The 13,052-nt window shown below is 36.0% G+C and overlaps 1 protein-coding gene across 1 annotated transcript in view; it reads left to right on the top strand.

Moving 5' to 3' along the window:
• The window catches only part of LOC109052060 (acid-sensing ion channel 2-like), a 48,509-nt gene extending 42,256 nt beyond the window's left edge, over positions 1-6,253 (top strand). Inside the window, exons 6-9 of the mRNA XM_042720194.1 lie at positions 69-160; positions 247-326; positions 3,474-3,542; positions 3,669-6,253. Coding sequence (XP_042576128.1) covers positions 69-160; positions 247-326; positions 3,474-3,542; positions 3,669-3,770 — 343 coding nt within the window. The 3' untranslated portion in view covers positions 3,771-6,253. The remainder of the gene's footprint in view (positions 1-68; positions 161-246; positions 327-3,473; positions 3,543-3,668) is intronic.
• The last annotated feature ends 6,799 nt before the right edge of the window (positions 6,254-13,052 follow it).

Raw genomic sequence — 13,052 nt, 5'->3', positions numbered from 1 at the left:
GGCTTGTTTTCTGGTTATGAATTTGAATATAACTTCAAAACATCTCTCTTTGTGTTCTGTTGATGCAGGGACAATATCCTTGTTCTGGATGTGTTCTTTGAGGCTCTGAATTATGAGACCATAGAGCAGAAGAAAGCATACGAGGTGGCGGGTCTGCTAGGTAACAGCACACTGCAGCATGAATATGTGTCTTTCATCTTTTCTCTCTCTCTGTTCCTCTAAATCATAAATATATTTATGTTGCAGGTGATATTGGTGGTCAGATGGGCTTGTTTATCGGTGCAAGTATCCTGACCATACTAGAGCTATTTGATTATGCATATGAGGTATGTCAACATCTAAACACAGGGTTCAAAATGAACTGCGAAGTAAATTGAGAAAGTATACTATATATATATATATATATATATATATATATATATATATATATATATATATATATATATATATATATATATATATGTATATACAGGTATATATATAAGTATTTATTTTGAAATATTTATTAAATAATTTGTCAACAAAAAATATTTATAAGTATTTATTTTGAAATATTTATTCAATAATTTGTCACCATCATAATGGGTTTATTTACCTGCTTTTTTCTTGTAGTCACAAAATTGCAGCATCTACCATTCAAAAGTTTGTGGTCAGTAAGATTTTATGTTGATTCTGTTTATACTTTTATTAAATTAATCTTAAGTGAGAGTAAAAGCGTTTACAATGTTACAAAAGATTGGCATGATTGTGTTCAACATTGATAATAATAAAACATGTTTTTTGAGCAGCAAATAAATTTTTGTTTTAAAAATAAATTACATTTTTAAATATATTTAAAGAGAAAACAGTTATTTTAATTTTAACATTATTTCGTAATATTATTTTTACTATGTTTTAAGCAATATGCAGCTTTGTTGAGCATAAGTCATGGTTAGACTTATTTCCAAAACATTTAAAAAAATCTTAGCGACCCCAAACTTTTGAATGGTGATGTACAAAATGAGTCTGCATCACTCTGTCAAAAATGTGATATGTGCCCTTTGCAATCCTATTTACTATTGCAAGACATTCTGCATATGTGATTATTCTTATTAGTTACCAGCCACTGGCAAGAAACGTATATATGTATTTACTCACCGAAGCCAATTTTTACATGCATTTGGCATTTGTTGAGTGTTAATTCTGGACCCTGTCTGGCACACAAACATGCTGTTAGGTGTCCAGACTCAGAGGCACAGGAGACACTATACACACTGTAATAAACACACTCAGACATGATAAATGCAAATGTATTCAGAGAAACACACACATACACACAGATTCCACCAGACACAGTGATGGCTGTTGAAAACTTCAGTCTGTCTCTTGTGTAGAATGAATGACACTCTGATGGAGAGTTTCATCATAATGAGCCTTCATTAATTCTGCATTGCTGCTGGTCTCTTTGCTCTATGGACAGCAGCCAGCACAAGCCCTTACACCACTCATACCCTCGGGGGCACACACACACACACACCCTCATTTTGCATTCCGTACTGTCCTGTTTTAATGGATTTTTGATGCAAGATCACTTAAAAATGACATATTTCATCTAAAAAAAAAAAAAATTCAGAAGCTTAAGCCTCTTTGGATCTTAAGCCTTTTTGCAGCTGTTAACAAAGCACATAAAAATAAAAGAAACACTAAAGCATTTAGCTTCATTGGAAATGCATGAGAACTATACATGGCCAATGAGATTTTAGCTTTAAAAACATGGTCATCTTAAGAACTGACCTATTAGCCAGCTATTTTTTTTTTTCTATTTTTTTTTTTTTAATTCAAAAGACTCAATAATGTCCACGGGGCATGTTAAGCCTCCTCTAGTCCAGGGCAAAGGCACCTCTCCCAAGTGTGTGATATTATAAATCATACTAGAGCTCATGCATATTGATTAGGTCAGCCTCACATCCTCTCCTAGTAGTGCAACCTAGTAATGTGACCTAAGTAATATTCATGAGCTAGGCCTTACCGTATTAAGATCAGACTTAGCCTAAGATTTTCACATGACCAAAAAGTTATATCAATAAAAGCACAGAAGTCTCAACAACGATAAACAGGCTGCTCTGAGAAGTGATTGTGGTCATAGTGAATACCATAGTGAGTGTCTGAATGGATATTTGTTATCAAAAATGAAAATTCTGTCATCTCTAAACTATTTTACATATGAATATTAATCAAATTCAATCTAAATCTACTAGACTCTTAAAAACAAAAATTCCAAATTGTGGTTTTCACAGCAGTGTCATAGAAGAACCATGTCTGGTTTCCCAAAGAACATTTTGTGTATTTGTGATTATAAATAGATGCCAATAAAGAAATTTTATTCAAGCAAAGATTTCAAAACCACTATCAAACAGGCATTGACATTCACTGTTGCCAAAGATTTTCAATGGAAAGTAGTAAAGCCTGCTCAAAAAGTTGTTAAATGATGTCATACGCTAATTAGCATATTCATGATACTGTTGCATCACATTTGTATTCTGACAACCTTTTACATCTGTTTGCTTTTCTACTACTCTCTAAGCTCACATACAGTATTTTAATACAGGCAAATGAAAGCCCAAAACAACTGTTTTCATTTATATATTTTTCAGTTTCTGTTGTCCGACAATGAGATGAATATTAAATAGTGACTAAAACACAGCCCATTAAGACTACTCCCTTCCAAGCGGTTAATCTGCTCTAAAATCCTGATTTATAATCAAGACGTTATCAAAATCAACTACACAAAAAGACAATGGCTGTGCTGTTTTTCAGCTATGTTTTGGCTATATTAACATGTAAAATGATCACTCGGATTAGAAGCAACAGAATATCTACAGTATTTTAACTGAATGTGTTGCTCCTCTCAGCCACTGACTGAACAGAGCAGATGCAGAGAGAAGAGCTTTTGCGGCAGCTGGCAGTACAGACGAGTTTGTCCAAGAAGTCGCTAGATTTGCCGCTAGCTGCTTTTTGGAAAAAATTAATAAATAAATAAATCTCTAAAGGGCTCAGAAAATAAAAAAAAATCTAGCAATTAAGTCACTAAGTTGGAAACAATCTTGACATCACCATCAAGAAGTTCAGTTTATTTTGATTTATGAAAGTTCTCAGACTATTTTATTAGCTCCAACAAAAAAATGTCCATTCCTGTGGCATTTGAGACGGGTGAAGTTGAAGTCATTCGTCCATTGCCAACATGGGGATCTGCAGAGCCGTTGAACTGAAAGCTAGACCAAATTGCGTGATTTTCCCAATCCAAATCACCATTTTCAGTTCCTATGTGATTTCCTGATCCCGTGATCCCTCGGTGGTCAGTGCCCTGGGCTGCAACCCATGTCGCTGATTTGATTAACACAGTGCTGGCAGAGCTACAAAGCTGTTCTGAGGCCAGCAGTTTGAGACCTGATTTGGCAGTGAATGAGATGGTGGTTTGTGATGTGTGCTGGCAGGTGGTGAAGGAGAGACTGCTGGACCTGCTGAACCGAGAGGAGGAGGAAGAGAGTCATGGAGAGGATGTGGTAAAAAATAACTGCCTGCTAAGCTTCAAATCATTTATTTAGATATCATGAACCCAGTGCGTGGAATGACGGTGTTGTGCCTCAGGCGTTCAGTTTTAAGAACGATAACATCTGTGTTTTTCTCAGAGTACCTGTGATCCAGTGGTAAACCATTCGGAATCGATTAGCCACACGGTCAGCGTTCCCCTCCAGACAACCCTGGGCACGCTGGAGGAGATTGCCTGCTGAGCACCGTAACCCCTCCACACCAACAGGGGGAGCCGGGCCACTCCACTGTAATGGGTGAAGGACAGAGTAAAACGAGGGAAAGTCTATGTTGCTTTTTCTCGACATGTCATCATTTGGCACAAGCATGAGAACTGGAAGCCAAGAAGCTTCTCGAGAAACACGAGGACCGCAAAGTTTCTCACAAATACCATCTGTTTGTTCTGGACTCATGAAGGAAAGCAGAAGCTTGTGAACCTGTCGGGACAGTCACTTGTAAAAATAAGACAAACATGAAAACACAAGCATGTGAGGAACTGCAGATGCGCACGGCCTCGGCATGCTCTCGCATTCTCTCTCTGCCCATTCGCCATTTTGAAGTCTACTGCCAAAACACTGTAAATTATTAACGGAGAAAATGTTGTGAAGCTGTTCTAACTGTGCATGTGTCAGTTTCATGCTTTACAATACGGTTTTCTCGAACTTGTCATCCTCTCTCACGTGTGGAGACGGTTTTGTCTTCTTGTGGTGTTCGTTTGCTATGTGTTTCTGCATCTCAGTTGGCTTCTTGATGTATCAGGGATGCATCATAAAACTGAGAGCCCCTTTCTTCTATCCTTTTTATTTTTCTATCCTTCATAGAAAAGCCGAAAGGGTCACAGTACAATGGCAGCCATTATGAGCCCATTGAGGCAGCGTATGGCTCTTCTACATGCTTTCTGGATCCCATTTGAAAAAATAAGAACAACGAGAGTACAGAAAAAAAGTGTTTTTGTCACTTTCTGCATAAGAGTATAAGAGTATAAGATTATATACTGTATAAGAGTACAGCTAACGGTTTTCTTTTTGTTAAATGTGAGAGGTGTTGATTTGTCATTTAAAGTTGATAAGATCTTTCATGCTTTTAATTCAGCGCTTTTCAGAGATTTGGTTGACAGCCATCATGATTCTGCTTCCCCAAATATCATAAGTGGGATATTTTCATACATATAAAGGATCTAGAGGCATTCATGGTGGTTTATTATGTGAGTTGTCGCTATACTGTTGTCTATGTCTCATCATTTCAGAGCTCTTCATCTGTGCTGCGGTTTATTAACACTGTAATTGCCATATGTTATCTGATATTTAATATGTTCCCACTGTGTTCTTTGATGATGGATGATAGACAGTTCAAAGATGTGATTGTGTTCTTTTCTGCTCTCGAACTAAATGTGAGGTTCTCGGATCACTATACATCAGTATGAATGAAGCCTCAGTTGACCCATTCATTCTTCAACATGTACAGTGTTTCAGCCAAAATTCATTAACTGAGGCAAAATCATTCATGCAGAATGTGCTTTGGCTGAAAATAATGAAAGGAGGCTCAGTTCTGGGTGATGAGTGAGCTTGCTTGCATTTCTCAATTTAACTCCCCTCAGTATTCAATGTAACAATATTAATCGGCGCAGAATACAGTCACAGTATGAAAAGTAAAATTAGAGCTTGTGTGTTAAAACTGTAGGTGAAGCTTTTGAATAAATTGTTTTGGGACATGAAGACCACTGGCAGACAAGTAATACCAGAAATGTGTTGACAAGCTCCTGGAATCTACATATAAATAAATAAAAAGGTATTTAATCTGGTTTATTAAGCCTAGGCTTTCACACGTGACCTAGGGCCCCCTTGTCCAATCAGATTTGAGCTTAGCGGCAGTATGCAAATATCTGTCATAAATATCCATGCTCAGAGATTTTTTTTGGAGGATTATTAGTAGTTATTATTTTCATGCCCCCCTTCCGGGGCATGCACCTATATCATAATGCGAAATTTATTAAATAATAACATTAAGAGCGGAAACATTATAATTTTGCCACAGGGAATAGAATAATGAATGTGTGCTATGGGTTGTTTATGGCATGTGAGAGAGCCATGTTATTGTGTTAATACAGACACGTTGCTTAATGTGTGTTATATTTTATTCTATAATTATAGGCGAAAAAAGAAAAAGAAAAAAACATGCAGATATCCAGTCTGGACACTTTCCCAATTTGCAAAGTATCTGTGACTGAATGTAAATGTTTTTAGTTGTTTCATTTGCAATTCAATTTGCTACTCAAACGTAATGGGCTGTACAGGATGAATGTTTTATCCTTATTTGCCCTAAAATGTGATGATTTTTTTCTTAATATGTCAAAGGTAGATCTGCAAACCTCATAGGGTTTCAAGCACATGCAAAAGAAAAAAAAGAAGAAAATAAAATAGGCTAACCAAACATGTACACACTACAAACTCAGAAACCCACAGCATATGTCCATACTTACTAAGAAGTTACTCATAATGTTAAACAGTAATTTTAGTAGACAAACTCTTTCTTGCCATGTGGACAAACACCAAAGGGGTGTCACATCACCTTTACTATTTTCTCATTAGGAGAAACCAGAGGGGTTGGTGCTTTCTAACTCCAAGGTATAATTGCTCCAGTACCTCAGACCTTAGAGATTAAAACAATAAAGTCTAAATGGATTACATCACCTGTGTCTGCCTGCCTGTCTGTCTATCTATCTATCTATCTATCTATCTATCTATCTATCTATCTATCTATCTATCTATCTATCAGGTTGTTTCTATATATTGCAAAGATACTCTATATATATATATATATATATATATATATATATCATCACAAGACTACATCAAGACCACTGTCGCAACGATATCCACTGTTTCTAATTTGATAGAAATGTTTTTTTTTTTTTTTTTTCTGTTTGCTGTCCCTTTATTATTTCTTGTTACTCGAGTCCACAGTTGCTCTTTTATCGGGCGAAGGCTACGCATGTCTGTCTAGGTTGTAAGAAACAAATGAAGAAATACAATTTTGACAGCATGTGATTATTCGTGCCTTGACCAAGTAAAGAAGAAACAGAGAAGTGAAGATGCAAGAAACTCAATTTTGTTTAACAAAAACATTCATTTTTACCACCCGTATAAACAGAAATACAAATAAACAAACATCACGGAGAACAAAAGAGCTGTCTTTGAGCTCGAAGATAAAGCATGAACTCAAGTGTGGGGGTTCTGCTATGACATTTACTTCTAAGAAAAACAAGCTACCAGCTTTAATCAGCTTAATTGTTCTGTTGCATACATTGTCGAGTCACAAGGCTTTCTAAGGTCATGTTGCGTAAGATGTCATTGCTGTTCAATGCCATCATTGCAACATTAATTATTTAAGGATGGAAGGTTTGTTTACTGATTTATGAATGCAAATGTGATTTTAGTTGCTGGTTTGTCTTTTTATTTATTTATTTGATAGGGTAGAGTCAAACGTGGGTAAAATAAGGTATGATGACACCGTATTTTTTTCTCAGCCATAGATGGCAGAAAATCTTATCTCAACACATTTAAGAAATGGCTATGCAGTTAATTTCATCCGAATAACAGCATTTGTGAGATTTAGTTAGATAAAAAGCACTGGTTTGGGTGGTTTACGAGGACACAGATTTGTATAACGATATGGTTATGACATATTACAATGTGAAGGTGGTTTATGAGGACATTGCCTGTGTCCCCATAATTCAAAAGGCTTGAAAAGCATACTATATGCTGTTTTCTAAAATCTAAAAATGCAAAACCTTTCTGTTAAGGGTAGGTTTATGTGTAGGGCAATAGAAAATACAGTTTGTATGGTATAAAAACCATTAAACCTATGGAGAGTCCCCACAAATACCAACATGTGTGGTTTTGAGGTTAATCAAATTTTGTGTTTCTGGAAAATAGTAATCTATGATATGTAGTATATGATATACTATGTTAAATATCAAAGGTTTTCTGTATATTTTTAATTATAAATTTGTAGACAGGTTTTTGTATTTGGACTTTTTTTATTTTTATGTGAAAATGTAAAAATAGGCTCTTGGGGTAAGATATCATGTCTTCAATTAAAAAAAGGGGGGGATTAAATATTTATATATTTATTTATTTTAAGTTATGGAATATATTTACCATGAATCTTTCTGATATTCTGCCTTGACTGTCATTAGTTATTAAATTGTTCTGTTTTGTCTAAATGGTGAAAACACAAATAGAATAGCTGATTTAGTATTTTATGTTAATGATACTTTAATTTATAAATATCCCCATTGCAGAGTAAACAGGATATTATGAAATAATTGACTAAATATGTGCTTGAGCAGTTCACTGAGGGAGTGGAAACTGGTTTCTTTAATTGCCGTTTTATTGTAGTGATTTCCTGTAATTATTCAGATGACTGTATTTTCACACACAAAATTTAATTTAAGATTTCAGATGTGAGGCTGACAGGATATTCCCAGTAAAATTTAGTTGGTAACACTTTAGTATAGGGAACAATTCTAACTATTAACTAGCTGCTTATTAGCATGCCAGTTAATAACACATTGGCTGTTTATTAGTAATTATAAAGCATTTATTCTGCATGACCATATTCTACATCCCTAATACTACCCAATACCTAAACTTAGCTACCTTACTAACTATTAATTAGCAGCAAATTGGTAGTTTATTGAGACAAAAGTCGTAGTCAATGGTTTGTTAAATAGTGAGAATTGTGACCATTTAGTTTGATTATACTCACATTTATTCACATAATTTATGTCTCGTTTCAAACTGCTTTAACTGGTATAAAATGATTTCATCGTAATGTCATCTATGTCAGGTTTTAGCTGTATGTTGGACCCCTCAGACTCTTCCATCACAAAAGTAATCAGAAATTTTGAAAGAGTGATTTTGCATGTTTTGTAAATCACAGGCAGTAGTTATGTTGAGGGCAAGTCATATGTAATCCCTTGTCGCCCTTGTTTACTGCCTCTGAGAGGCTGCTGACTAATTGAAAGGTATATACCCTGATAAGGGTGCTGCACTGTAAACACAAAAAGGCCTGGGGAAATCAATGCCATTTCAAACGGTTGCCCAACAGCTCTACTGATGAATGTGGTATTGGCATCAGCCATTTGGTTTTGCAATGCCTCTTTTCTCCCCGCTGACAAATAATAATCTCAGCATGAAGCATTCACAGCAATTCTCACAGGCTTCTCTGAACCTGTACTCCCTTAGGAGCCTTAGTCCCCTTAAAGAATTTTAAGGTTAAATACAAAAAGCTATAAACAATGAAAATGATCACCCTGAAGTGGTTGTGACCTAGTTTATGATCTAGCTCAGCGGTTCTTAATTCCAGTCCTCGCACCCCCCAGCTTTGCATATTTTGCATATTTTGTCTCTCTTTGTTAACACACCTGATTCAGATAATCAGCTCATTAGAAGTTAGCTCTGTGCATGAACTGCGTTCCCATTGACATGGTCCCTACACATTGTTCATTGCTCCCTACTCCCTGAGCAGGGGAAATCTGTTGAAGTTTACCTCACTTCGGAACATTCATTCACGGATTTGCGCTGTGCAATGTCTTCACACACAGACAAACTAAAGTGTTCCAAATAATTTTATAATAATGAAAGGGAGAGTGTTGCCATGGAAAATGGTGAGCCACAACTTTCATAGTTTTTATTGGTCAAATTAGCCCAGCTTTGGCAAAATTGTGTGGGCAAAGTAGTCAATTGTCCTTTATATTGATAAACCTGATGAATTTGAATGTTAAAAGTTCAACAAACTTGAATCTGATTCGTAATTCAGGGGAAGTCGTGACCTAATGGTTAGAGAGTTTGACTCCTAACCCTAAGGTTGTGGGTTTGAGTCTCGGGCCGGCAATACCACGACTGAGGTGCCCTTGAGCAAGGCACTGAACCCTCAACTGCTCCCCGAGCACCGCAGCATAAATGGCTGCCCACTGCTGTGTGTGTGTGTTCACGGTGTGTGTGTGTTCACTACTGTGTGTGTGCACTTTGGATGGGTTAAAAATGCAGAGCATGAATTCTGAGTATGGGTCACCATACTTGGCTGTATGTCCGGTCACGTCATCATGTCGTAATTCGCATGGTGAAATTTTCTCATGACTTGTCCTTCACTTCCCGATCACGTGCATTTGTATTGACCCACGGAATTTCAGCTATACTAAGGTAAATGGGCAGAAAGGTAATAGGGCAGAAAGGTCCAAGTCTATCGTAGTGTAGCAATGTATAAAGCTCGCAACTCACTTTTAAAGCAAGCAGATTTACTTTTATCAACTACCAACTTGAACTTGTTGCAAAATTTGTGTTGAGAAATTTTTCATCCTCACATGACTGGATTTTACCACACAACGGCAAACGTGTCCGCCCCTTAAGTGTCAGTAACTGTCAGGAGGTTGTTTGCTTTTTCACACTGGGGCACAAGTTGGTTTGATATTATCTGGTAGCCTGATCGACTGCACACAGATGATGTCAATAGAGTTTAACTTGTTTTTACCCAGACAAATCTTTCAGATGGACAGAGAAATTCTCATCCTTCGATATACATGTTATTAGTGCGCTATATTTCAATATCAACAGTGCATGATTGAACATGCCATTCAGAGGCTCTGTCATGTTGACAGTCTGTCTGGAACATTTAAACCTCAGATCTGTGATTTATTATTATCATTCTTTAGGAATTTGATTACATAAAGTCAATCTGTAGAACAAAATACAGTGTTTGTATAAGCCCCCTGAGGCTAAACAACAGGTATATGTAGACGGAAGATGTTCTGCAGGAGGTAATTTATCTAAATCCTTTACAGATGACACAAAGCTTTTATTTTCCTGCTCATCTTATGCACAGAATACTAATTTCAGCTAAGAGTGATCGCAAATCACCCTCTAACTATTCAGCACACATTTCTAGTGTGATATGTGATATATAGCCTATATGTAATTTATAAAAAAAAAAAAAAAAAAAAAACAGTATGTGTGGTTAGGTGTTATTTGTGTAGGAGTAGCACCTACAGGGACCTTTTCAGCATTTTTGAAGTCTTTTTAGCTTCAGTGTGATTACCGTTCAATCAGTCAAAGCCCTCAAGAAATCGAACATATTAATGATTGCATTAAGTTGCTTCTATTTTCATTTAAGTGACTTCCAGATGTTTTGTCATGGGAGAATTAGAGACATTAAATTGTCCATAGATCAGTAGGTCTTGCGATAGATTGGCCATGTTTCCCTGTCTACGGCCAAAGATGCTAGAATAGGCCTCAGCTTCCCCACAAACCTACATGGATTGATGTTTGTTATTTTTTAGTAATAAGAACTCTAATGAAACTAATTACCCATTATGTGCCTTCCTGTGTTTTGCAAAGCATTGCATATGGACATAACACACCACCATAATTATAGCTAAAGTGATGCAAAACACACAACTAATAGCAGGATCTGATGGTGTATTTATTAAAAGAATAATCATGCATGCTTTTTTTGTCAATTTTCATTTTGATGAGCCAAACAGAATTCATGCCAAAGACTTAAGTTTGTTTGTGAAATCGAGCAATCCTCAGCCTCTTCATAGGTCACTTTGCACAGATTCTTGCAGATATTCTGTTGGCTTTGAGTTAGAAACTAGAAAATAAGGTAATTCTGCATCATAACTGCACAAAAAGTTTGCTGTCAAGAAAAGAACTATACAAAAATTACACCTTTTGGGGTGCAACAGCTTGTCAGCAGGGCAGTATGCTCAAAGATACATTAGCTGTGCCTGTACATGTTAAGGTACTATTTAGACTACAGCGACAAGCTGTTGTACCTCTAAAGGCACAAATTTTGCACATTTTTTTTTTCTGACAGTACAGTATACTCATTAAGTTTTAACAAGTTATAATGCCAGCAGTGCTGCTTTCATAAACAGACATCACGGCATGTCTGACGAAACAGGCAGATAATCAAGCCTCAGGATGCTTGTGGAACATTTTAAATTACTGCTATATAATGAAAATCCTCACACAACCCCAGAGTTTGGGGTCTGAACAGCAAAGTAATCTGCAAAGGCTGATAGTCCAGAGTGCACCTCTGGATACAAATACAAAAAGGTAATTGTGACTTTTTTTATTTTTATTTTTTTTATTCTGCGTTTGTCACACAATTCTGACTTTTTTCTTGCAATTCTGAGTTTATATCTCACAATTCAGACTCCTTTTTTTTTAAATTCTGAGTTCAAATCTCTTAATTTTGACATTGTTTCTCACAATTCTGATTTATTTCACAATTCACTTTTTTCATTCTGAGTTTGTCTCACAATTCTGACTTTTTATCTCTCAATTCAGACCTTTTAATTCTGTTTGTCTCACAATTCTGACTTTTTATCTCAATTATTTTCTAAATTCTAAGTTTGCCTCACAATTCAGACTTTTTTAATTCTGAGTTTGGCTCACAGTTTGACATTACTTTGCTATCTCAATTATGTATTTTTATGTTTTTTCTCTCTCACCCTTATAAGTTTATATTGCAATTCTGGAATAAAAATGAAAAAGGTAATTGTGACTTTATGTCTCACAATGTTGACTTTTTCTCAGAATTGCCAGTTTGAATGTAAACTCACATTTGTATGTTAACATCTCAAAATTATTTTTTCTCAGTATTGCAAGAAGCAAATCAGAATTCAGAGATATAAACTCAGAACTGCGATAATAAAGTTTGAATTGTAAGATAAAAAAGTTGCAATTACCTATTTATATGATGGTGGAAACAGGCATCCATAGTAAATCTCGCCATGTGCATATTTGCAGTATTAGCTGCTGTCATGACATTCAATGAACATAAATAAACCTGGGCCATGATAACTCAGAACAGGCTACTGTTTGGTAAAAGTTATTGATGTTGGCCTTCAGCAGCGTTATTAGCAATGTCCCTAATGATACACAACACAATGCAGTGTAAATCACCTTGCTGTCAGACACATGCTACACAAAAGACTCAGATAAATGAATAAACCAGTTAATGAGAATATTGTTTCCTCCAAGAGATGAATCTCTATTTTATTTTTTCAGTATAGCAATATTTTGCAGAAGTTAATCACACTGTATGTGTGTTATTTGCTTCAGTTTTTCAGCTTCTTCTAAAAATGTTGTTTATGATATTAAGGTTCTTTGCCAGTAATAGAAATCCACGCCTCTGCCAAGACTTCCATACTAATGAGATCAATTGCCACCCATTTTAATAGTTTTTTCTTCTTCTTCCCATCTGTCTTATAGGGCAAGCAAAATGTTCCAGAACTTAATTGCTCGAGAGAGAGAGAGAGAAAGAGACTGAGACGGGATTACTTCAAAGGATCTTTCTGCCACCAAACAAATACCGGTTCTTCCCACACAATCAAACAAAATGTCAATTAGCAAACATCACATCCCCTCCCTCTCAGCCCAATTAGGAGGATGGAAGTCTATCACACAAATATGCCA

The sequence above is a fragment of the Cyprinus carpio genome, chromosome B3 (assembly GCF_018340385.1).
Source record: "Cyprinus carpio isolate SPL01 chromosome B3, ASM1834038v1, whole genome shotgun sequence".
Lineage (NCBI taxonomy): Eukaryota > Metazoa > Chordata > Actinopteri > Cypriniformes > Cyprinidae > Cyprinus > Cyprinus carpio.
Note: the sequence above shows the minus strand (reverse complement) of the source record. Positions and strands in the feature narration are given on the sequence as shown.